Source organism: Microcaecilia unicolor, chromosome 10, assembly GCF_901765095.1.
Source record: "Microcaecilia unicolor chromosome 10, aMicUni1.1, whole genome shotgun sequence".
Classification (NCBI taxonomy): Eukaryota; Metazoa; Chordata; class Amphibia; order Gymnophiona; family Siphonopidae; genus Microcaecilia; species Microcaecilia unicolor.
In genome coordinates this window covers 84317201-84344458 of record NC_044040.1, presented here as the reverse complement: position 1 = coordinate 84344458, position 27258 = coordinate 84317201, and the positions used below count along the sequence as shown (strand labels likewise).

The 27258-nt window shown below is 44.1% G+C and overlaps 1 protein-coding gene across 1 annotated transcript in view; it reads left to right on the top strand.

Moving 5' to 3' along the window:
• The window catches only part of TBC1D30 (TBC1 domain family member 30), a 252698-nt gene that overhangs the window by 5888 nt on the left and 219552 nt on the right, over nt 1-27258 (top strand). Inside the window, 1 exon segment of the mRNA XM_030216536.1 lies at nt 25379-25543. Coding sequence (XP_030072396.1) covers nt 25379-25543 — 165 coding nt within the window.

The window sequence follows — 27258 nt, the reverse complement described above, 5'->3', positions numbered from 1 at the left end:
CCAGGGGGGGGGGGGGGGCCCCTGAAAGCTGTCCTTTAGCCTATGCCTCTTTCAGCTTGAGGCAGGCTTGGAGTCCTCTATGAAATGGGAACCCAGGGCAATAGCCCTACTTGCCACCCTGTAACACTGGTACAATAGCTGGTGCTCTGTGGAAAACTCCAGTATTTTCTCTACATCTAGTAGATGGTAGATTGTTCAGGCTGATGCTCTTGGTCCCTAGCCCCCAGCTATGCAGGCTAAGATTGCATCACTTGGTTGAGCCTAAAAGTGTTGCTCCCATATTTCTGGTTCACAAACTGGACCAAGGTGAGCACAGAGCATGGCTCCACAGTCCCAAGTCATCGTCCACAAACAATAACTTGGCAATGCTCACAGCTCAGTCTCCAGAGGGCCCTTGTTGCAGTTGGCATGGGTGTCTCCCTCCCTCTCATTGGTCTGTTTAGCACCAGGTAGACTAAAAAAATTGTCTGGGCTGTGTGGTTTAGCCTTCGTCCCCTTGTACAAGAGAATAAAGCTAAGGGGGTTGGCAGGGAAGGAAGCTGCTGCCTTTATGCAGCAGCCAAAAAAAAAAATCAAGATCAAATACTATAGCCAAGAAAGCCAGCAGGAGGGAAGCAGGATCACCAGAGTCCCAAACCACAGTCTGCCTGGATAGATCAGTAGGTCCAGATATGATGGCCAGGTGGCTGGGCATGCTGGCAGGCCGGCGCTGTGTGATCTGCTAAGTGCGCCCATTATAGCACTTTAATTGAGGTGTCAAATTATATCGTTTCTTCCTATGAATAGTTATAGAACCCTAATAAAAATCAAACAAGTAAAAATCTAAATAATTAACTTAAGGATATGTTCCAGAGCATAATGCAGATCTTTTCAATATTTATAACTGATATAGTTTCAACAGTTACTGCTTACCCTTTCAAGAAAGGGAAATGGGACTTCATATACCGCCTTTCTGAGGTTTTTGCAACTACATTCAAAGTGGTTTATATATATTCAGGTACTTATTTTGTACCGGGGCAATGGAGGGTTAAGTGACTTACCCACAGTCACAAGGAGCTGTAGTGGGAATCGAACTCAGTTCCCCAGGATCAAAGTCCACTGCACTAACCACTAGGCTACTCCTACGTAGAATAATCCATGTATGTTACCATGTATGTATGCATGCACCCTAACGCAATACCATTTGTAATTCTGTTACCCGGAAATGGCATCCGCCATTACGGCAAATGTAAGCCACATTGAGCCTGCAAATTGGTGGGAAAATGTGGGATACAAATGCTACAAATAAATAAATAATAGGACACAGAACAAGATGCTAGACTTACGTGTGTTTTCTTATTCTATTATGCTTTTCACAGTTTGTTTCTGATGGAGCAGGCTTTTTTTTTTTTGCTGCCCCCTATTCTGTTTTAAGGCTGATAAAAACATTTGTGTGTGTATTGGTGCAAGATTGCCCTGAGGTAGAATTGTGCCCTGTTTGACTTACTCCTGTTCTGCCCACTGCACCTTGGCCACCACAGGGAGACAGTGGTGGCTGTTTCATCTACAAAATGGCTAGCGTTATGCACATAACCAAGGAGTGGGTTAAGTGGTCTAAAAACATATATGTTCAGCAGTGAAATTTCAGCTCCTGAATGTTTGTTACATGGCTAAGTGCTGGTGCAGAAATAGCAGGTATAATGTGTGTGTGTGTATTTTGCACAATTTATACCAGTGCTGGAAATACACATGGAAAGTGCAGCAATAGTTATGAAGTGGCCATGACATTGAATGTCAAGCTCATTTGCTCTTACAGTTTACATAGCGCGGAGAGCTCTTTTTCAAAGGTTAACATCAAAACTAGGGAACTTTTTTTTAATGTTAAGAACAAAATTCCCTATGCTCACTAGGGAATTTTGCAATAAACATATGTAACATTCATTTTGCCCTCCGTCTGTGCTGTCAGACTTTCATTTATACATGCTTAGAAGCACCTAAATATTGAAGCATTGTCATAATAACATGTCAACGAAGGCCTTCGTTTGACACTGTAAACTGTATCTTTTTTTAACAAATGGTTTAAAATGATGATGCTTTTGGCTTGCCTTCAGACAAATGGTATCTTCATTAAAGGTGAAACCTTGTGGGGAGAGTGTACAGCTTTGGGTTCTCGTCTTTCCTATCCTAGCTGAAGATTATTGTATCTGTCAGGGCTTCATATGTTACTGTAGAAAGTCTAAGTATGGCTTTTATCTTTCACACTGTATTATTTATTTTAACAACATTTATAGATAACAAATCAAATTAAACCCATTCCATGCAGTTTACTTGAGTGAACATACATAAAGTACTTGCTATAAACCAATACTAAAATTATAAAATTTATTATGCAAGAGAATAGCACATATTTTCTAATCTATCACAAAGTTTCTGAAATGTTAAAGCATTCTTTGAATATAGCTAAAATCAGGTTTTGTTCTGTGGTTTATTAGCTACTTTTGAGGACTTGTGTTGACAGATTGGAAATTAATTTTGTGTTTTGGCTGAAAGTTCTTCCTGACTACAATGGTAGCAATTGTCACGTTTCCATAGTAGTATAATGAGCACCGTAGAGTAATACTCATGGCAGGTTTTATGCTGCTGGAAATGTAGCGGTTTCTGTGAGGCCAAATTTCATCTATGTGTGTATATATTTACAATGCAAAGTAGTAATTCCTGTTTGTCCAGGAAATCATATGCTTCTTAATTAATTTTTATGAACTTTGTAAGAGGAGAGAAGAAACATTGATTTTCACTTTTCCCTGATCATCATAGCTTGAACAAGAGATAGTCTTATGTGGAAACATGCTGAAACGGGAATATTTTTGAGACTCTTCTGATCTTGGTATTTAATTTTTTGCCCCCCCCCCCCCCAAGAAAAAATGACTACTATGAGGCATATTTTCAAAGCACTTAGCCTCCCAAAGTTCCATAGAAACCTATGGAACTTAGCCTCCCAAAGTGCTTTGAAAATATGCCTCTATATGTGCTATAGGTTTTTCCTAGTTGGTGTCTTTGAGGGGTGAAAAACCTGGTTCTCTGTGAATGTAAAAGTGTTGGCAAATAGTCCCTTTGTGTATTGCATGGATGTGTGTGGCTTTTGATACCTGCATCTTCCAATGATCAGTTTCAGTGCATTGGTTTTGTAAATATGTACAGTTGCTTGACTCTGTATCAGTGGGGAAATGCACCTAAGGAGAAGCTTACAACTTCTTTCTGTATCGGGTCATTCCATGCTAAGTGGTCTAAACCTTCCCACCATCATGGTTCAAATTTTATCTGTTGCGCGAGTCCCAAAATTTAAGGTCTCTAACTGCAGTAGTTGCAGATCTAGACCCCCTTTTCTGAAAGGTTGTCAGTCCATGAGCACGCGACATTTACCAAAATGCCATTTTTGGGGTCTAATAAAATCCAAACACATTTATAAGAGTGGCTAAAAAAATTCAAATTCTGTACAGGTTTTGATGCTAATTCCGATGAAATACACTTTAACATTATGGATGCAAAATCCAGTCAAACAAGTTGACTCAAAGTGTGCATTAAAATTGATCATGACTGATTGGAACATATTTGGACCAATACTCAGACCACAACAACTTCCATTCAAACAAAGATACGGACTTGAAATTTTGAACAAGTATTACATAATACTGCCAGATTTGCAACTAACCAGCATCTATAACCGCCCTGCAGGATCTCTTCAAAGTTGGCATTGTCAGCGCAAATGGTAAAATGTACCAAAGTTCAAAGCCAAAAAGAGTCTGCCTGAATCAGCTTGTGAACAGTATCATCTGAAAGAGAAAATTGTGCTCTACAACACTGATATGTTTTTGTTTTGCAGTGCCAACTTTGAAGAGATCCTGCAGGGCGGTTATAGACCTTAAGATGGGCTGGCATAGGATTATTCCTTCATGTCCTGGGCTGGAGGAGGGGTTGTCGCTGATCACAGAGTTGTATGGCACCTCTGACAAAGCAGTACCTAGTAAGGCATACCTTGTCAGTGAGGTCCAGGAAGCGGGTGTGGGGGCCTGAAGCCAACAAAGCAGTACGTAGTAAGGCATACCTGGTTAGTGAGGTCCAGGAAGCGGGTGTGGAGGCCTGAAGACTCTTTTATAGGCATATCTCCTCTGGGTCCTCCCCTCCAAACTCGCATCCACCTCCAGCAAGGAGTGAGCCACCAAAAGATTAGCACACTGTTGATTGAACATGCAGGTGTCCCACCACCACAGGTGCAACCCACTGACCCCAGAAACACCTTTGTGCTCACCTCCACCTACCTCCAGCACCAGTACACCAGTGAAACACCAACCAGCTCATTTTCCCACCACCAACAGATGGTTCTGACACAGCTGCAGCACTAAAAAAAAAACACTCTCTTCCACCACCAGCAAACAGTTGTCACACACACAACTTCAACACAGAGCACGGTGACAAACTGGGTGTGGACTAGAGAATAACGTAGGGATGGGGACGGAACCTGTGGAGTTTGTCCCCATGTCATTTTCTACTTTGAAGCCTTTTAATGAACTGGACTGTTAATGTTTGAGTGATTCAGGCAACAATATTTTGATTTTTTTGGGAAAAACAAGCAAATATGTTGGCTACAACTAGCAAAATTTGCATGGGGAATCCTGTACATTCCTGCTACCAGCACACCTTCTAAGAAGACAAGTTGCTCGTTTATAAAATCAGAAGTGTTCAAGCCTTCTGCAGGTGAGGACAGAACCTGCGGTGATGGGGTGGGGAAAGAGACAGAGCCCATGGAGACAGAACCCGCGGGGACGGGACAAACTTTGTTCTCATGTCTTTCTCTAGAGTGGACAAACAGAAGAACAATGAGAGACACAAGACATGCAGGTAGGGAGGTATAATGGGAGGTGTGGGGGGTTGGTGGGAGAAGGTGGCCAGGGGCCAGATACAGAAGAAGGAATTGGTGTAGCTGGGGGGGGGGGGGGGGGTGGCTATCAGGTGTGGGCAATGAGTTGAGGAGGCAAGGCAGGAAATTTGAGGGTCAAAAGATTCAGACTGGGGCAAGCACACAAAGGTAATAAAGCACTCAGCAACTCTCCACTATTTTTCACGGATGACCATTTCCACCTCTCCACTGTCCAATTCAGTAAAATCACACATGAGTCCAAAGATAAGTTTAGCCTTACCCTAGACTCCTTTTAAAGGAGGTCTAATTCTAGATGTTTTTCTTTCTGCCCCAAGGAAGTAGTCTTGCTATCTGTTATTGCCAAAACCCCCATTCATTAAGTAATACTGCCCATGTCACAACCACAAAATGCCCCCTCTGGGAACATCTTCTTTTCGATGATTATTGGACTTGGATGGATTTTGTTTGATTATATGCTTTAGATGTTTTTCTGTGAGAAAAACATACATCTGCCAGTTGTGCCATTTTTTTGCTTTGATTATGAGCCCTTTATTGTACTTATGCTTATTTGGTCATTTTATTATTGTTATACTGGTAACAAAATTGTAAGTTTTATGTTAAACTGTAACTGCTGTACATCGCCTTGGGTGAAGCTCTTCATAAAAGCAGATAATAAATCCCAGTAAATAGATAAACCCAGTGAAGCTGGAATAAGATTAAAACTCTCAAATACCTGTTAATAAACAAAATTGCCTGTTTGAAACGGTTTATATAAAATAAAATTCATTAAAATGAGTCCAAACAAAAACACATAATAATGCACTCAAAGAAAACCCTAGAATCTTTCAGAATATTGACTCTTTGCAAATTCATATTTTAAGGAATAGTAGGCTGTAAAAAGCCATGTTTTCAGCAACTTTCTAAAATGTTTGATGATATTCTCCAGATATAGACAACCACAGCTCCTCTGCTAAAATCAACATATCTACATAAACTGCTGGTTTGCACTCAAAATGACAACAGGCAAATGTTGAATAGGGATGAGGAGCGGTTCTAATGTTTAAATTGAAGAAAAGTGGTGAGAGGGAAACCTTGCCTGGTCCTCTAGACCAGATGTTCTCAAACCAGTCCTCCATGATACCCACAAGGAATTTACATGCCATTACCTTCATTGTACACAAATCTGTATTGTACATATTCACTGTGGTATGTTGGGTTGAGAACTGCCTTATAGAGTGGAACCCACTCAGGGAGGATACCATTGACAAAAATCTGGAAGCTGGTGAGGAGTATAAAGCTCAAACCTATTGTCTAATTTTTTTCTCACAACCAAACCATTCTAGAATATGAAATAAGTAGGACCGGCCATTCAGTGTGGTCAAAGGCCTTCTCTTAGTCTAGAGAGATGGCCGTAGTTGGCTCGTTTGCAGTCTGGAGGACAGATAGCAGAGTGTGGAATAATCATACATCGTCAAACCCAACCTGATCTGACTGAATTAGATTAGAAGATTAGGCAAGATAATGTGTGGCCAATATTTTGGTGAAGATTTTGTAATCAATTTTCATGAGTGAGATTGGTCTATAGTTTTGCACTAGAGAGTGATCTCTACCTGGCTTGGGTATTAAAGTAAAATAACAAAATTCAGATCTTATTCACCTGTCCATATGGCAGTAGTGCTGGTACGGCAAGTACTACTACTACTAATCATTTGTATAGCACTACTAGATGTACGCAGTGCTGTACATATTATATGCAGGTACTTTCTCTGTCCCTAGAGGGCTCACAATTTAAGTTTTTATTCCTGGGGCAATGGATGGTTAAGTGACTTGCCCAAGGTCACAAGGAGCTGCAATGGGAATCAAACCTAGGTTGACAGGATCAAAGCCCTCTGCACTAACCATTAGGCCACTCCAGAAGAAGCCGTTGGGACCAAAGCAGTCTTGTCTGGACCTATACTGCATTGAAAGCATTGCTCCAACATTTTCAAGTTTGGTTTATTACGACGCAGCATTAGTCGCAGTACAGCTACAATGCTGTGAAATTAACAGAAGAATAAAGTTCTTCTTCTATCTACCATTTTGCGGTGGAAAGAACTACTACAAAGCTAAGTGTGTCTTCAATTGATTAATGCATAGATGTTTAAATTTTCTGGATATGCTTAGGCAGTAGACTGATTTTTGGAGGTTTTTCCTGACCTATGATTACGTTTTTACTGGTTACAGATAAAAAAAATTATTGTACTTAAGAACTACGTTATTGTAGCATTATCAGTACCAGTTTGATGAGGTCTTTTCCTCCTTTTTTTTATATAAAAAAAAGCAATAAAAATGATATAAAATATTTTTCATTAATATTTTTTCTATGCTTTCCTGAGCTTTCTAGTTTTTCATCATTGTTTTCTTGGGTATTAAAGTAACCTGAGGTTCTGTAACCTTGTCAAGGCAGATTCGCTGTTTTCTGGGTGAAAATAAAGTTTAGCTAATTTATGGATAAAATCATGCTTGAACTGTTTGTAAAATTTCATCCATATAGCTGTGAGGTTTTATTGCATGGAACAGTGGAGATAGTCTCCAGTTCCAAAATTATTATTCTCTTCTGTTGTTACACTAGGTTGTGGCAAGCCAGGTAAAATGCTCTTGGAGCGTAGGGTCTTGCTGCCTCTTTGATCTAAAAAGGTGAGCGTAGTAATGTGTAAATATTTGCAAAATGTCCCATGACTTAGTTACCAAACAATGTTGAGCATTTTGAAACATTGATATATATTTATACTCTTAAGTTTCAGAAGCTGAGCTAACAGCCTTCCATCTTTGTTGCCAGCAGCATAATGTCCAGCTTTACTTGCAAAAAAATCATATTAAGCCTATTGATTAGAAAGCTTATTACATTCATATGTAGAGATGACTAAGATTCTGCCTGTGCTTCAGTACTCTACTAGAATAAAAGCAGTTCTGACCTTCCATCTTTCATTAATCCCTGCAACTTCAGCAGGGTTCTGTGCTTTGCCTGGTTGACAGGATGGGAGGATCCCGCCAGAGGTGGATTAACACTATATCGGGCCCTAGGCAAACATATATTTGTGAGCCCTCACATCTCCCAGAAGTACCATGGAAAAGAGCATAGCCTAGCTGTGGGTATGATAGCATAATAATTTGTGAGTGAGCATGGGGACTATGTAAGCCCATGCTTTGAATGGAGAGACTTCATAGGAGCTGGGAGTTGCTAAATTACCTGGTTCCAGGAGGGAAAATCTGAGCCAATTCAGGATTTCTGCAACCCTATCCTGGTACATTATAGAACCTGAAGTCCTGGTTTCAATTGGTGGTATCAGGGACTGCAAATTGAATACTGAATTGGGGATATAAGTTTAAAAAAACAAACAAACCCAAACAGGACTAGCCAAGAAGTCTCTCTTCTTGAGCTGGGTAACTTGGTTGCTCTGCAGCAGTTTTTTACATGTGAAAAAGGTTCACAAATGGAAAAGGTGCGCTAGCATTTTTAGCGTGCGATAAATGCTAGACACCTACATATTCCCATGGGGGTCTCTAGCGTTAATGCGAGCTAAAAACACTAGCGCACCTATAGTGCAGCTTAGTAAACAGGGCCCCTAGCTTTTTTTGATACTTCTGAAAATATATAGGCAGAATAGAAACAGTACTAGGACAGTGTTCACAGGAGTTTGCCCAAGTAAATTCACTGGGCTTAAAACTTCCCTTCACTTAATATGTGCACAGGTACATTTGTACCAGTGAGCATCTAGTGGAGGAGTAGCCTAGTGGTTAGTGCAGTGGACTTTGATCCTGGGGAACTGAGTTCAGTTCCCACTGCAGCTCCTTGTAACTCTGGGCAAGTCACTTAACCCTCCATTGCCCCTGGTACAAAATAAGTACCTGAATATATGTAAACCGCTTTGAATGTAGTTGCAAAAACCTCAGAAAGGCAGTATATCAAGTCCTTTTTCCATTCCCCTTCCCCTTTCAATTCCAGCCCAGATTTTCAGAGAATCTTTATTTATGTGACTTTCCTTACCAGAGACACAGGAACATACAAATGCCTGCATGCTCTCTGTAACTAACTCTTTTCTAGTACTGTCCTGCTGCTCATGTGCTCATCCAGGCGGTGCCCTCCCTTCCCCAGGTCTGCCAACCATCATGTAAAATTCTGGCATTTGCTGCAAGTTCTTTTTCTCAGCTGACAGCAGACCCTTCACACTTTTCCCCATTTTTCAGCCCTACTCCTTTTCAACAATATTTCCCCCCTGCCCCAGGACACTCTCTGATTCCACTGGTTTTCTCCAAACAGTGTGTGCAAAACTCAGCTCCCTCCATAGTCCTTTCTAGTCAGCCCAAGGAGGTTTTATGACAGGAATCAGCATGAGCCTTTCTTGCCCATTTTATGGGCTGAAGCCAAGGGACTTGCCACCATATTGAGGGACCCCAAACATTTGCAGGCGCTATTGAAAACAATAGCAAACTTGTGAGGTTTATATTGCTTGCATTCTTTCTATTAGGAGAGATGGGGGGAGGGGTTGAGGGGTCTTTGAAGCAGTGGCGTAGCCGAACAGCCAATTTTGGGTGGGCCTGAACCCAAAGTGGGCGGGCACAAAATTTTCTCTCTAACCCCCTCCCCCAGCATTTCCCAACTCAAAAGATAAATACTTTAGCTGATGAAGATCCCCAAGCTCTGTCACCTGAAAACTTCCACCAAAGATGGCCAGAATTTACTTTTACCAAGCTTGGTCGGAAGCAACAACTCCTTGAGCCACCGATAGCGGCACCCCATGCTTGCTTAGTTGTCAGTGGCTGAAGGATGCTGCCCCCATCTGCCAAGCTCAGCAGAAGGAATTTCTGGCCACCTTCAGTGGAGGTTGTTGTTGTTGTTGTTACATTTGTACCCCGCGCTTTCCTACTCATGGCAGGCTCAATGCGGCTTACATGGGGCAATGGAGGGTTAAGTGACTTGCCCAGAGTCACAAGGAGCTGCCTGTGCCTGAAGTGGGAATCGAATTCAGTTCCTCAGTTCCCTAGGACCAAAGTCCACCACCCTAACCACTAGGCCACTCCTCCACTCAGCTAGGTCCTCAGCTAGCAGGGCTTGGGGATCCCCACCAGCTACAGCAAGGGTCAGGGCTGCTGTTAGCCATGCTGGGGCTCAGGGCAGAAAATAAAGAAGCCCTCTCCTCTTTAATCTCCCCATCTGCCCTTACAGTCTCACACTGACAGACCATCACCAAATACAGAACAAGGGATTACAAATTAGAAATAAAAATATGTAGACAAAAATTGAACTGAGAACCTCAACATTTAGTGCAACACTGGAGAAATAAAAACAAAAATGCATTTCCTTTTCTACTGAACACAATAAAACTGAACATATTCCATTTAAAACATTCAAAATAAAATTATTTTTCTACCTTTTGTTGTCTGGACATTTTATTTTTCTATCATGTTGGTTTCAGTTTCTCCTTCCCACTTTCCCGTCGTCTTCTGCTAATTCTTCAAGCAACTGTTGTCCATTTGTCTTTTCTCTCCTCTCGTTCCATTTCCTCACTACAACTGCTTCTGAAATATTGATCTTTCCATTTTAGCTCTTTCCTTTTTGTATTTTGTTTTTTTTCTGCCTCTGTCCACTCAAATGTAACCCTCTTTCTAAACTTTTTCCTCCTTTTTGCTTTTCAGATATCTATCAAATTTTCATCTCCTTTCACCCACTAGCTTACCCATATCCAAACTCATTCCTTCCCAGCCTTCCATTCCCTTCCATCTTCAATCTACGCACCATTACCATATTTCTACCACCTGTAATCACTATCCTCTTTCATTTCATTACCATCTCCCCTCTCTCTTTATCCTCTCTTCACTCTCATAGCCTGACATCTTACTTTTACCCCCCTCCCTCCATTGTCCTGCATTTCTCTCTCTTACCCATTGTCCAGCATATCTCCCTTCTGCCCCTGGATCCAATATCTCCCTCTTCCCCCTCTCTTGTGCAGCATCTCTCCTTCCCTTTGCTCCACCTCTATGTCCAACATCTCTCCCATATTGTCCACTATCTCTTTTTCTCTCTCTCTCTCCCTGCCTTGAGCCCCTGGTCTAACATCTTTTTCTCTCCCCTCCAGCCATGTTTAATATTTCCCTCTCTCATCTCTCACTCCCTTCCCTCCACTGTCACGTCCAACACTTTTTTCCCCTATTGTCCTTTGCCACTCCTCTGCAGCCTTTCCCTTCCTCTCCCCACCATAGCCATATCAAACAATTCTCCATCTCTCCCTCCCCCATGTCAAACAATTATTTCTCCACCCCACCGTCTCACTCACTCGCTCTCTCCACCCCACCCCTCTCATGGGGCAGGCCCAGGGCAAGGACACTGATGCCCAACCACTAGTTTCTCCTCCTGGCCACTGCTGTAGTGTGGCAGCCTTGAGGAATTGCTGTAAGGCAGCTTTCATGCCCTTCCCTGCCTCTCTCTCCATCCCTGCGTCCCACCGCGCCTGCAAGAAAATGCTTGTCGTCCCCGCCGGCACTGCCTCGGCCCCTGCACGCTACCCTGCCTCTGTCCCTGCCTGCATTCTTTTCTTCGATCGTCACGTCGCTGGCAGCGCTGCCGTTCACTCAGGCAGCTCCGCTCCCCTCTGCCGCGTCCATCCGGCTTTTTCTGACGCACTTCCTGTTTACATAGGGCCAGATGGACGCGGCAGAGGGGAGCAGAGCTGCCTGAGTGAATGGCAGCGCTGCCGGCGACGCGACGGTCGAAGAAAAGAATGCAGGCAGGGACAGAGGCAGGGTAGCGTGCAGGGGCCGAGGCAGCGCCGGCGGGACGACAAGCATTTTCATTGCAGCGCGCGACATGCGAGGGATATTGGGTGGGCCTGGAGGGAAAGTGGGTGGGCCTGGGCCCGTCCAGGCCCACCCGTGGCTACGCCCCTGCTTTGAAGCGGGGAGGGTTATTTTCAAAATGTTTTTGTCAGTGTTCCAGAGCTTTCTTTATTTGCAGTGCTGTTTGTGGATTTCAGTGCTGTGCTATTTGCCTGTATTTTTACTTATGATGACAATAAAGACATCAAACATATAAATGGTAAGTGACTGACTCACCTGCAAATGCACAGTAGAGACTTCCCTCTCTGTCCCGCCCTTGCGTCAAGACGTGATGATGTCAGAGGGCGGAACAGAGAGGGAAATGGAGTCGGACGCTGCCGCTGGAGCCTGGAAACGAACATCGTGCGCACCAACCTCCCCCCCCCATCCCCGCCACCTCTCCCGCTCACCTCCGTGTGGAAGCGCTGCAGGCAGCAGCAGAGAGATCTGCTGCTGCCTGCAGCGCATTCACACGGAGGTGAGAGGCGCTGTCAGGTCAGTGCAGGGGGCCCGGCACGGAAGGGGCAGGGAGCGGCGGCGGCGAGGAGGGTAGCTGAAAATCTCGCCCGTTTTAACGGGCTTAACGGCTAGTTTCTACATAAAAAACAGTAGTACACGCTTATGATTGCCTATATGTGTTTATTTTTGTTTGACAGTTTTTTTTTTTTTTTACTTATTTGATAGCTTCCTATATGTTTTTATATATTATGCAATAAAAAAAAAATGAATCCCTGTATGTTGTGCTCATTTTTCAATACTGTTCTATATAATACAGACATGACCAAATCTCAGTGAGGATATCCAATTTCCTGATGGGTTCTTCATAACCTGGCTTGGGAAACCTGGTGTTTTAAAGATGGAATATAATTAAATGGAAGTAAAATTATTCTGTCTTCCCATTGGGCACATGGAATCACATGTTCACTTCATCTCTTTTGTATAAGTTTACATTTTAGATACACAAAGAGATTATTCTGTTATGAGCATGTTTCAGGGACAAGGGGTTTTATAAGTCAAAATAATACAAATAAATATTTGGTTTCATGCAGATCTCTCATTTGTTTAAACATAATTAAAGGCCTCTTTTACTAAACCACGCTAGTGATATGTGCCACAGCCGCATGGGAATCGCTAGCACAGTTTAGCAAAAAGAGTCCCAAACTCTAATGTAGTCCATTGGTTTTCTTATATTTTGTTCTTGTACTGACTTACAGTGTTCCAAGACTGAAAATTATTCTCTTCTTTCTGGTCAATAATAAAAGGAGCTTATTGAGAACACCCAAATATGCATGTAAAAGTCTGTCCTTTAATGATGCCATATATTCAGAAATCTTAGCCATAAGTATATAGACAGTTGTTCAAACATTTTTTCATGCACACACTAGAACAGGTATCCATACATACATTGCCAAAATCAACAACAACTTCTACAGAGTACATCCAAAACTAATTTTTTATGTTTAAATCATCTTTATTCAAAGCAGAACGTGTTGATAGATGAGTTTCATACAGAAGCAATAAAAACCAGGGAACCATCCAGCATGGTACAATATAAACTTTTACAGAGAAACATACCCCAAGAACTCATCCCCTTCCACTCTCTTCTCCCTCCCTATAAGCCAACCCAACTGTTTCCACCCTCCATAATAACACAACAGATATACTGATCAATAGGACCCAAAGCAATCTGAAACAAGTCAAGTCATAAACAACACAGTAAGTTGTTTATCCACCCTTAGGTTTTGCTTTTGGGTATAACAAGCAATACCATGTGCATGCGTGGTCAGGATCAATGAATTAAAACAATCAAAGTTTAAAGCAAATGGCCAGAATATGTAATACTTGGTAGCAATAATGAAACAATGATGGAATATTCACATAGCAGGTAGCCAGCATATTTAGTTTCCACTGAAAATAATTAACTTTGTATGAACTTGGTGTATAATAGTGTGCTGCTTGCTATTCTGTATTTTGGCAGTGTATTATTTACCTGCATAATAAAATTGCACTTGCAAATATTTTTTCTGCTGCTACTTTAACAAAAGCATGTTGATTAAAGCATCCCTTGTCCCTTACCCTACCTAGTTCACTTTGTTAGTTTCTTCCCTCCTACTTACTTCTTAATGTTTGCCTAAGCTGTTAAGTTTGTACTCTTATTTAATGCTCTGTAAGCCACATTGTGCCTGCATGAGTGGGAAAATGTGGGATATAAGTATCAAATAAATAAATAAATAAATAAATAAATAAATTTACTAAGGATCATTCATACATGTTACCTGACAAAATGGAGAAGATAGTTCTGTTTGAGAAGCTGCTTAACATAGCCTGCACTAATTCAAAACAAGAAACCCCAGAAAGGGAAGCTGCTGGGCTAGCTGGTTTTTGAAACATAGAGGGGGCATAATCGAATGGCACCGGCCAAATCGAAGGGGCGGAGCCAAGCATATTTTCGAAATATGCTTGGAGACGGCCAAATTGCTCTCCAGGTGTAGATGAGATGGCCGGCTCCGATTTTCAGCCATAATGGAAACCGGGCCTGGCCATCTCAAACCCGGCGAAATGCAAGGCATTTGGTCGTGGGAGGAGTCAGCATTTGTAGTGCACTGGCCCCCCTGACATGCCACGACACCAACTGGGCACCCTAGGGGGCACTTGTAAAAAATTTTAAAAAGAAAACAATTAGCTTCCAGGTGCATAGCACCCTTCCCTTTTGTGCTGAGCCCCCCAAATCCGCACCAAAACCCACTGGCCACAACTCTACAGCATTACTATAGCCCTAAGGGCTGAAGGGGGGCACCTACATGTGGGTACAGTGGGTTTTGGGGGGTTTTGGAGGGCTCACATTTACTTCCACAAGTGTAACAGGTGGGGGGGGGGGGGGGGGGGGATGGACCTGGGTCCACCTGCCTGAAGTGCAGTGCACCCACTACAAACTGCTCCAGGGACCTGCATACTGCTGTCATGGAGCTGGGTATGACATTTGAGGCTTGCATACAGGCTGGCAAAAAATGCTTTAATTTTTTTTGTGTGTGTGGGAGGGGGTTAGTGACCACTGGGGGATTCAGGGGAGGTGATCCCCGATTCCCTCTGGTGGTCATCTGGTCAGTTCGGGCAGTTTTTTGGGACTTGGACCTAAAAAAAAAGGGCCCAAATAAAGCGGACCAAATTTTCGTGAAGGCCGGCTTTCTTTTTTCCATTATCGGGCGAGGATGCCCATCTCTTAACCGTGCCCCTGTCCCGCCTTCGCTACCATGCTGACACGCCCCCTTGAACTTTCACCGGCCCCGCGACGGAATGCTGTTGAAGCCGCCTAAAATCGGCTTTCGATTATGCCGATTTGGCCGGATTCAGGAGATCGCCGCCCATCTCCTGATTTGTGTCGGAAGATGGGCGGTGATCTCTTTTGAAAATCAGCTGGATAGTGTCCAAAAAATGTTTCACACATAATATAAATGTTAATAACATCTGTTGAGGAAAAAGTAAAGCCACCTTTACTTTTTTGTATTATCAGTGAACACAGTTCACTGCCACTATCATCACTCAAAGAGTTTATGCAAGGTTCACAATGTGGAGATGTTTTCAACATAAAAACAACAAATCCAGCAATATATACAATTTTTTTCTGAACAGATGGCCAGGTCTTGAGGTATAAGTGTAATCATGATCTGGTATTACACTTCAATCAGGATCAGTGAGACTGGGGATCATTTTTGAAAGAGAAAGATGTCCAAAAAGTGTCATAAAGCACCATTTAGACGGACTTCTCAAAATGTCCAAATCGGTATTTTTGAAACCTATTTTGCAGATGTTTATCTATGCAGTTCTGGGATAGTATTTAAGCGTCCTTCTCAGTATTTTCAAATTTTTGCATCCCATTGTCAGAATGGCACCAAAACAGGCACCCACCCGCAGGGGTAATTTCAATGACCCTGAAATTGAACTGCTGGTGCAAGAAATACAAAAAAGCCACACACATCTCTTTGCTCCCAGGGACCAGAGGCTGGCTGCTTCAACAAAGGGGAGAGAATGGGAGGCAGTGAGGGACCGGGTCAATGCAGTCTTCCACTGTGACAGGGATGTAGAAGACTGGAACCACAAGTAGCGCCGGCTGAAGCGTGATGTGAGGAAGAAGGCTGGTGCCAACCCCCCAGCAGATGACACTGCTGCCTTGCTCCCCCCCAGAGCGCATCGTTCATGCGCTCTTGCCCCAGGAGGGGATCCACGGCAGTGGGTCCCTGGACACATCAGCACAGCCTAAGGGCTCAGGTAGGTTTACCATTAGGAAGCTGGGGTATCTGTTGTGCTGCATTTCACTCTGTTTTACACAAGTGGGGGACAGTGTGGTGCTCCTAAGTGGGGGAAGGGGTAAGAACACCACATGCAATACAGTCACTATTCATTACAGACCATGACACAGGGAGTAGGCAGGTGGAGTGGGGGAGTGTTTCCAGCTATGTGTGTGTAGGTTACCACTGTCTCACAGCTTTGGGGGTCTTCCCCACTCCCTCCTCTTTTCCCATCACCGAACTGTGCATATCTCCTTCCCACACCTCTGTGCTGTAGCCACTGTGTCCTCTGCAGTCCTTCCACAGTTCTATGTCTACCCACTTGCCTGTGTGGCTCTCTTCCACATCAGTCTCTGAAGTACACTGCGCTCCTCGTCTCCAGCTCTGTACCGTGTACAATGAGATCTGTGGCTTGCCTGCCAATCCCATTCCTCACCATCTCTTTGCTGGGTCTTCGTGTGTGGGGCTATGTATATGAATGCTGAAAAACAAAAGTGGGTTATTTTGACCAACACACTTCCTCCCCTTTTGCTATGCAGGTGATGACAGCCAGTCAGAGGCAGAAGCTGGCCCTAGTTGCCACCAGCCCCAGCACATTGAACAGACAGAGCAGCAAACCAGTGGACCTGCAGGTGTGCCTGCACAAGAAAGCATGCAGGACCAGTCACATGGGGTGGAACCACAGGACATAGCAGCAGCGGCAGCTGTCCCCCACCCACAGCCTTTGCCGAGGTGGGCACAGAGGAAGAAGATGCAGAAGGTGGGGCGCACATCCTCAGCAAAGGCCATCCAGCCAGAGGAGGCAGCTGCTGCGCCTTGCAACACAATTGCTGGGCCACAATGTGCACTTGGAAGATTACCGGCGCCAGAAATTGGAGCTGCAAAGGGAAGCGGTACAGGCCCAACGGGAAGTGGTACAGCAGCTCCAACAGCTGGAGCACAGCATCGAGTGCCTAAGGCGTGACCTGAAAGCACACAGTACAGCCCTGATGCAGCAACAAGTGCCATCTCCTTTCACCACTGCACTGCAACCACCGGCAAAGAAGAGGAGCTTGAGATCCTCAGCCCCCCCCAGCCACTGGTCCAGCAGCCCCACACCAGCTCCCCTTCTGGGTCCTGTGCCCAGGTTTAGGGCAAAGCTCAGACCACAAGGTGGCTGGACTTCCAAAGGACAGCTGAGGCAGCAGGCTGCCTTGTGGACACAGAGGGCAATGGAACCTCATCAGAGGAGGACTTTCAACAGAGTTCCCCTGCAGCACCGACAGCTGGACTGCCACCAGCTGCTGGCCAGGCACACAACTGATCACAGAGGAGAACTAATGGAATTGTTCAACAGCTAATGGTGCTTCAGCTCCCAGGCTGCTTGTCTGCTGAGAATCAAAGAATCCTATGCTCACTTGCAGGGAACTACAATTCCCATAGTTCTCCTCTGCACCATCTTACTATGTGGGCTTCTGTTTTGACCTGTAACAATGTCCAGGAAAGAGGAGGAAGCACAAAAACATTTCAAAAAGATTTAAAGCTAGCCCCAAGCTTTAAAATCAACTGCAATGTATATATCTGAATATATAAAAGCGAGTGCAATGTATATATTTAAAGCTAATAATAACAATATATTACCACAATGTAGTACAAGGTTCATACTGAAGAAATTGGGTAGGACACACCTTCCCTTGGGTAGTAGGGATACAATCTTGCAAAAGATAGGTATAATTGTTTAAAGATACATGATGATTTCAGGTTGCCACAGTGGGAAACAAAAACATAGGCATTACAACAAATTTGCATAGTAACTCATGTTGCCTTACCACATGTACAGGAAAGGAACCTTTACAGTAAAACTTGGTTTGTTCAGTATTTTGTTCATGAATGGATATCCATTCAAATTGGGAATCCATTTGCGGAACAATGTCTGCCGTACATGGTGATTGTGAGTCATTAACTCTAATTGTACTCTTAATTATTGAATGTCTGCATACAGCCTTTGTGTTGTAGGAGCAAAGCGAGCACTATGCCCAGCTTTCCTTGTACCTTTATGGAAACATATATGGTCTCATACATACATGGCACAATTCAGCATTAATAACCTGTTTACAAGATGCAAACTCAGACATTTGATCTATAAAGCTTCTAGAACAATGCAGAGACATCAAGTCTAATAGAAGCACAACAACTCTTGTTAACAATGTTCCAGGACAATCGGGCTGTTATTGGAATTGACGTCAGTGCTAGCAGGCTGTTATCAGAATTGACATCCGTGCAGGACTCTTGGAGACACTGTGGCTGGTCAACATGTACTTGTTTGTTATTTCAAGGACATAAAGTACGTCGGCAGTACAGATACAGCTTCTGATTTATCTTTAAAAGGGAGCTCTTATCAGAGATAGAGCTGCTGTGCCAACATTTTCCTTGAGGAGCAGACCTGCGTTGGAGGGACTGACCATCTGAGGGACATACTGATATCTGAAGGACTGTATCAGGTTGTATGTGCTCTGCGAGTTAGACCACATGTCAGGTTCTAGTTAGGGTTTTAGGTTTGTCTACTCTAAATTATTTCTGTAATGGGATTGTCTTTGTCTTTATTCCTGTCTTCCTTATATTTGCTGCTATTGTAAATAAAATAATACCCTATTTTAATAATATTTGGGTGTGGAGTTAGTTCCTTCTGTTATTCTGGCACAGTGGGCTTGTTTCTAAGGATAAGGGGAATACATTTGCACCTAACACCAGACTTGGATAGTGGTCTTTATAAAGACCCTTGATTGAAAGGACGTGTTTGCCAGTGAAGTAGGTTTTTAGCATAAGCACGTCCTTTCAATCAAGAGTCTTTATAAAGACCATTATCCAACCCCTTATAACAAAAGATTGGACATTACTATACGTACTTGGACAATCCTGCATTTTACAACATCAGCATATCAAATGTTTTCTGTCTATACAGATTCCTGATACAGGCCTAGCGGCTGAAACAACGTTTGTGTCAAGTCTTTTTATCAATAAACGTTTGATTAAAAGTGTTCATCTCTCCAGTCTTTGGTATCTGTGGTCAACCTCCCACTCTTTTTCTCTTCACACTTTTGACGATTTTTTTAATACCATTCTTGTTTAAATCGACAACGGTATGCTATGTGTGTGTGGGGGGGGGGGGGGGCAAGGCTGCAAAACTGACATTAAAATGTATGGAAGTGGTATTGTGTGTGTGTGTGTGTGTGTAGACCACTGATCCATAGGTGGAGAGGATACGTGTCATATTGCTGTGGCGAAGTTGCCCAAGTTACCGATAAAATCTAAAAAGTCGAACAGTTCAATTTACAATAGGGGGTATCATTGAAACAGACTGAAGTTTGAAAATTTCCAATTTCATACTTGTTATATTCTAAGAACCAAAGTGAGGCTTATCGCCTATAGTTTCCAGCTTCTTCTCTGTCACCACTTTTTTGTGAAGAAGGACCGCTGTTCACCAGTCCCTTGGAACCTCTCCCGTCTCCAAGGATTTATTAAACAAATCTATAAGAGGACCCGCCAGAACCTCTCTGAGCTCCCTCAATATCCTGGGATGGATCCCATCCGGTCCCATGGCTTTGTCCACCTTTAGATTTTCAAGTTGTTCATAAACACTCTCTTCCATTAACAGTGCTATAATCCGCTCTGTTCTTATATGTACTTTTGCTAGTCAGTCGTGGTCCTTCTCTATGAAAACAGAAGTATTTGTTTAGCACATTTGCTTTTTCTTCATCATTTTCCACATAGCAGCATCTTTCAGTCTCACAATTCCATTTTTAGTCTTCCTTCTTTCACTAATATACCTGAAAACATTTTTGTTGCCGCCCTTACATTTCTAGTCATTTGTTCTTCCACTTGCACTTTTGCCAGATTTATATCCAGTGCTTTTTTTGTGCCGGTACGCAACGGTACGGTGTACCGGCACCTTTTCCTCCCCCTGTCCTCCACTCCCATGATATCCAGTGATTCTCCGCCTCTCCCCTGCCCTCCCATTGACGTGCAGCGATTCTCCATCTGTTCCCTGCCCTCACCTCTCCCATATCCAGCGATTCTTCGTCCCCCAGCCGTCCTCATTCACTGCCTGCCAGCCAGCGTCGGACTCGGAAGTGAACTGTGTAGGCAGCGATTGGCAGGCAGCGTCATAGCTTCCCTCTGCGAGTCCCGCCTACAACTTCCTGTTTACGCATAGGCGGGACTTGCAGAGGGAAGCTACGACGCTGCCAGCCAATCGCTGCCTGCACCGTTCGCTTCTGAGTCCGACGCTGGCTGGCAGGCAGTGAAGGAGGACGGCTGGGGGACGAAGAATCGCTGGATATGGGAGAGGTGAGGGCAGGGTAGAGACGGAAAATCGCTGCACGTCGATAGGAGGGCAGAGGAGAGGCGGAGAATCGCTGGATATCATGGGAGGGAAGGGCAGGGGAGAGAGAATTGCTGGACATGGGATGGAAGGGAAGGGCAGGGGCAGTGGCATACCAAGGGGGGATCCGGTGGGGGCGGTCCGCCCCGGGTGCACGCCGCTGGGGGGTGCCGCGGCGCGCGCCTGCTCCTCCGAGTTCGCTAAACTTCGCTGCAGCTCCCTCTGCCCCGGAACAAGTTACTTCCTGTTCCGGGGCAGAGGGAGCTGCAGCGAACAAACGAAGTTTAGTGAACTCGGAGGAGCAGGCGCGTGCCGCGGCACCCCCCCCCCCCAGTGGATGGGGATGGGAGGACAAGGATGAGAATTGCTGGACATGGAGGGGAGGGCGGGGAAGAGAGAATTGCTGGATGGGGAGGAGAGGACAGGGATGAGAGACTTGCTGGACATGGAGGGGAGGGCGGGGAAGAGAGAATTGCTGGATGGGGAGGAGAGGACAGGGATGAGAGACTTGCTGGACATGGAGGGGAGGGGAGGGCAAGGAAGAGTGAATTGCTGGACATGGAGGGGAGAGAGGAGAATCGCTGGATGGGGAGGGGAGGACAGGGAAGAGAGAATTGCTGGACATGGATGAGAGGGGAGAGAGGAGAAATGCTAGAAATGGGTGGAGAGGCGAGCAGGAGATAGAGGAGAATTGCTGGACATGGATGGAGGAGTTGGCTAGGAGAAATGCTGACTTGGATGGAGGAGAGGGGAGAGAGAATTATTGCTTTATATAGATACAGAGGAGGGAAGAGAGATGAGAAATGCTGGACATGGATGGAGGGGAGGAGAGAGGAGAAGTGCTGGACATGAATGGAGGGGAGGAAAGAAAAAAGAAGATGCACATGGATGGAGATGAGGGAAAGGGAAGAGGAGAAAAACTGCACATGGATGGAGAAAATAGGCAAAAGTTGGATCCACGTTATACCTCCTCCAGTCAATTCCATGGAGGAGGACCCAGCTTTTACTTATGGATGCAGGGCAACAAAAGAAGAAGAAAGGAGGAAAGTAAAGAAATAAATGGAAAGGAAGCCCTGGAAACGGAGTTAAGAGAACAGATAGAGAGCAGCAGAATCAGAGACTGGGACCAATATGGATAGAAAAACAAAGTCACCAGACAACAAAGGTAGAAAAAAATAATTTTATTTTCATTTTAGTGTTTGGAATTTGTCTTATTTTGCACTGGGTATACTGGAGCTGTAACAGCTTACAGGTATTATTTATAATGAAAAAAAATCACATTATTTTTTCTCCTATACTAGTATAATATTTTCAATGATGTCTGTTTATATGCGCCATGGCTGGTATAAGGGGTGTGGCTATAATAGGGGCGGCGCCATATGTGGTGACCCCGCCCATAATGAGTACCGGCACCTTTTTTCTACAAAAAAAGCACTGTTTATATCTCTCTTGGTTTTTTTCAGTTTCATCTGGTATTCTTCTGTGTTCCTCTTCTTGATTTTTTTCTGTATTTCATGATCACCAACTCTTTAGCCTTTATTTTCTCAGCCACTTGCTTGGAGAACCATATCGGTTTCCTTTTTCTCTTGCTTTCCATGGTTTTTGGATGACAGTAATTGCTGCTAATCGCCATGAGTGGGGTAACTCTGATTATGTCTCTAAATCATTAAAAACCCGGAGTAACAGGGGCACCAAGATCTGGCCAAAACATTTATAAAACTTGGTATTAAAACTGTGTGGCCCCATGCCTTTCCAGCCAGTAGATGTTTAATTGCCCACTGCATTGCACGATCAGTTTAGATCGAGCTTTCAGTTGAGGAGATGAAAGAGAAGGTAAATGAGCCCTATCCAGATAGTTCTGCTTCTCCTCCCCTATAGGGGTGAAATCTGTCTGGTACAGAGAGGTATAATATTTCTTTGAAACATCATGGATATCCGTGGTTGTATGCTGATTGATCCCTTGGTTGCAAGTCATATGCTTCTTTAACTTAAAAACTAAGAGTGAGGTACGATTGCCAAACTCAAAGTGGGCCTTCCACTCACCACTGCAGGTGCTTCACGATATCTACTAACTGGAGATCATTGAGCTCCAGCTTCAGACATTGAAGTTGGTCCGCCAAGTGCAGTAATTGGGGGGACCATTTTTTGCCTGCCTTTCCAGACCATCTACAGTGGGGGAAATAAGTATTTGATCCCTTGCTGATTTTGTAAGTTTGCCCACTGACAAAGACATGAGCAGCCCATAATTGAAGGGTAGGTTATTGGTAACAGTGAGAGATAGCACATCACAAATTAAATCCGGAAAATCACATTGTGGAAAGTATATGAATTTATTTGCATTCTGCAGAGGGAAATAAGTATTTAATCCCTCTGGCAAACAAGACCTAATACTTGGTGGCAAAACCCTTGTTGGCAAGCACAGCGGTCAGACGTCTTCTGTAGTTGATGATGAGGTTTGCACACATGTCAGGAGGAATTTTGGTCCACTCCTCTTTGCAGATCATCTCTAAATCATTAAGAGTTCTGGGCTGTCGCTTGGCAACTCGCAGCTTCAGCTCCCTCCATAAGTTTTCAATGGGATTAAGGTCTGGTGACTGGCTAGGCCACTCCATGACCCTAATGTGCTTCTTCCTGAGCCACTCCTTTGTTGCCTTGGCTGTATGTTTTGGGTCATTGTCGTGCTGGAAGACCCAGCCACGACCCATTTTTAAGGCCCTGGCGGAGGGAAGGAGGTTGTCACTCAGAATTGTACGGTACATGGCCCCATCCATTCTCCTATTGATGCGGTGAAGTAGTCCTGTGCCCTTAGCAGAGAAACACCCCCAAAACATAACATTTCCACCTCCATGCTTGACAGTGGGGACGGTGTTCTTTGGGTCATAGGCAGCATTTCTCTTCCTCCAAACACGGCGAGTTGAGTTCATGCCAAAGAGCTCAATTTTTGTCTCATCTGACCACAGCACCTTCTCCCAATCACTCTCGGCATCATCCAGGTGTTCACTGGCAAACTTCAGACGGGCCGTCACATGTGCCTTCCGGAGCAGGGGGACCTTGCGGGCACTGCAGGATTGCAATCCGTTATGTCGTAATGTGTTACCAATGGTTTTCGTGGTGACAGTGGTCCCAGCTGCCTTGAGATCATTGACAAGTTCCCCCCTTGTAGTTGTAGGCTGATTTCTAACCTTCCTCATGATCAAGGATACCCCACGAGGTGAGATTTTGCGTGGAGCCCCAGATCTTTGTCGATTGACAGTCATTTTGTACTTCTTCCATTTTCTTACTATGGCACCAACAGTTGTCTCCTTCTCGCCCAGCATCTTACTGATGGTTTTGTAGCCCATTCCAGCCTTGTGCAGGTGTATGATCTTGTCCCTGACATCCTTAGACAGCTCCTTGCTCTTGGCCATTTTGTAGAGGTTAGAGTCTGACTGATTCACTGAGTCTGTGGACAGGTGTCTTTCATACAGGTGACCATTGCCGACAGCTGTCTGTCATGCAGGTAACGAGTTGATTTGGAGCATCTACCTGGTCTGTAGGGGCCAGATCTCTTACTGGTTGGTGGGGGATCAAATACTTATTTCCCTCTGCAGAATGCAAATAAATTCATATACTTTCCACAATGTGATTTTCCGGATTTAATTTGTGATGTGCTATCTCTCACTGTTACCAATAACCTACCCTTCAATTATGGGCTGCTCATGTCTTTGTCAGTGGGCAAACTTACAAAATCAGCAAGGGATCAAATACTTATTTCCCCCACTGTATTTCTTTACGCAACTGTGCTTTTTTTTTATCTAAATGGCAATGTCAGGTGAATTTACAAAGCAATCATTTTGGCTTTCATGACAGCCTTACATCAGATGTTTTGACTTGGAACAATTCCCAGGAAAGTGGAGGAAGCATACATATGATGCAGTTTTATAGTTAGCCCAAAGCTTTAAAAGCAAATTCAATGTATATATCTGAATATATAAAAACGAATGCAATGTATATATTTACAGCTAATAATAATAATACATCTCCGCAATATAGCGCAACATCCTGACACAGTCACTCTATTAAATTCAAGCTGGTAAAGTCCCTCCATCCAGCAGGTGAAAGTGATATTACAGGAGGGCCCGGCAACTGTTTGGCCCTGAGGCATGAGACTTCAGCTTCTGGAACTTTGTGACCCAATTAAATAAGTGTCTCTTCCTCATTCACATCCTTCCTGTCTGGGTCGGCTGGCAGAGATTCAGACTAGCATTCGTTGCTTAATTCCTTTTATGAGTCTTCCTCTCCTTCAGCATACAGTGATAACGCGTATTCTGCACGATCCTAGCAAAACATTTTATATAGCATAGAGCTATAGAGCATGTGCAAGATACTAAGGTCAATTACAGGACAGCAGATGTTTTAAGAGTGCGGGGATATTTGAGTATACACTGACACACATGCCCTTTGCTGACGACTGATGCTGTTGCCTTTATGCTTTCGATAAGTGAGGGGAGAAGAATAGGGGTCTGTTATTTTGTTTTGATCCTCAACAGGGTTTAAATGAAGTTCTATGTTAAAACTGAGTCATATTGGATAGAAGTTTGGGATGCAATGCATTAGATCAGGAATTTTCAACCCAATCCTCGGGGCACACCCAGCCGTTGATGTTTTCAAGATATCCCTTTTAAATTCAATGGGAGATATCCTGAAAACCCCGACTGGCTGGGTGTGCCCTGAGGACGGGGTTGAAAACATCTGCATTAGATAGTTTAAAGCACATTTCACTCGTTTCACTCACAGGTATGCAGGAGCAAAGGAGAGATGTGAGCTTATTTATCATAGTACTGTGCTGATATATGGAGTGGTAAATGAAGGGTGAAATCGTCCATAACCAGTGGTAGGGCATATCGGGACTGTTTTTCCTTAGGGATTATAGTGGTGTGTGAAAAGTATATCTTGTAAACTGTTTTGTTGCTTTTTCAGAAGTTTTTTTTTTGTTTTCTTTGATAGACCTTGGTGAACTGAAAGCAATAAGACAAGAAGTGAATTACAGAATTAGTGTTCAATCTGTAAAACTGATTCGTCAACTGAAGCAAAAAGACAGACTTTTACACAAGATGCAGAAAAACTGTGATATTGTAACAGCTTGTTTACAGGCAGTTTCACAAAAGCGCCGTAAGTATTAATGTGTTTGCCATTTCTGAAGTGTACAAGTAATGCTAACTGCTTTTACTTACTGTATTTTTCGGACTATAAGACGCACCGGACCCATAAGACGCACCTAGGTTTTAGAGGAGGGCAATAGGAAAAATTTTTTTTTCCTTTTTCCCTCCTCTAAAACCTAGGTGCTCCGGTGCGTCTTGTCCGAATCCCTCCCTCCAAGTTCGGGATCGCCGTCAGGGTTACCTCCTCCCCCTTCCCCCCCCAGCCCTGTCACCACCTCTCCCCTTACTCAAGCGATCTTCCCTGGTGGTCTAGTGACGTCGGGGCAGGAAAGAGCCCCCTCTTTCCTGCCCAGCGCGCTGCTCTCCATCCTCCTGTATGCATTGCTGCCTGACGGTCTCGGCGAGATTCAAAATGGCCGCTGAGAATTGACGTCTCGGCGGCCATTTTGAATCTCGCAGAGACCGTCAGGCTGCATACAGGAGGATGGAGAGCAGCGCGCTGGGCAAGAAAGAGGGGGCTCTTTCCTGCCCCGACGTCACTAGACCACCAGGGAAGATCGCATGAGTAAGGGGAGAAGTGGTGACGGGGGGGGGGGGGGGGGGGGAAGGAGGTAACCCTGACGGCGATCCCGAACTCGGAGGGCGGGCGGCCTGCCAGCCAGCCAGCCAGCGAAATCTACCTTTGGGACTATAAGACGCACCCCCCATTTTCCTCCCAAGTTTGGGGGGAAAAAAGTGCGTCTTATAGTCCGAAAAATACGGTAAGTGTTGAGCTCTTTCAAAAATTAGTGTTAAAAAAAATAAGTTAAACTATTATTCTTCTTCACAGATATCCATCAGATAAGTTAACCTTTCATGTGGCAGATAATTCTTTAACGGTGTTTAAAATTTCTGAGATTTCTAAAAGAGCATCCAGATAGATAATAAACTTCAGTGTATGAAGATTACGTTCTTAAACCATTACCAGGGTTTCTGGTTTACTCACTAACAACTGGGAACAGCATTATTCTTTTTTGTCTTTGGAAACTAACATGGAGGTCTGAGCTAAAACTGCTGTGTAAATGAGGTATTCCACAGATGAATATGTATGCTCCTTAAATATAGTATAAAGCATGTGCTTGATTCATCCAAATTCATTTTGGGTTCTTGAGGGTGAATATTGGAAAAAAAAAAAAACCAAAAATACTGCATAGCCATATTTACAAAAGTAAATATTAGAGATTTATCGCAGTTTGAGAAAATTTTTTAAAAAACTGTACAGCAAGAAGACCCAGCATAGACCCTGCCTATTATACTGTGTGGGCTATCCTTGGATATTCATTGACGCATAAGCAGGCAGTGCCGCCGAATATTACAAGGAGATCATTAATGCCAATTCTGGGCAGAACCTGGGTGGTCCAAGTCAGGGAGCTGCTAGCAATTATGTGGGCATGGGCCATATTCAATGCCAGTAGCCATGTATCTAAGCGGCAAGGTAGAACCGCATAAAAAGTAGCTCTAACTTTTCCTGCTTTTGTCAGTATTTTGTATATTGGCAAGCACCCATCTCCTAGGTCATTAATCTGATATACCCCTCCCCAAAAGTCATGTTGTCCCCTCCAGGCCTACCTTTCAAATCAGTGGTGGACCAGGGGTTGTCAAGACAGCTGTGCTCCCCACTTCATGTCCATTTTGGGTCCTCCATGAAAATGGCTGCTGTGACCTCTATCAGCAATCTTGTGGTGG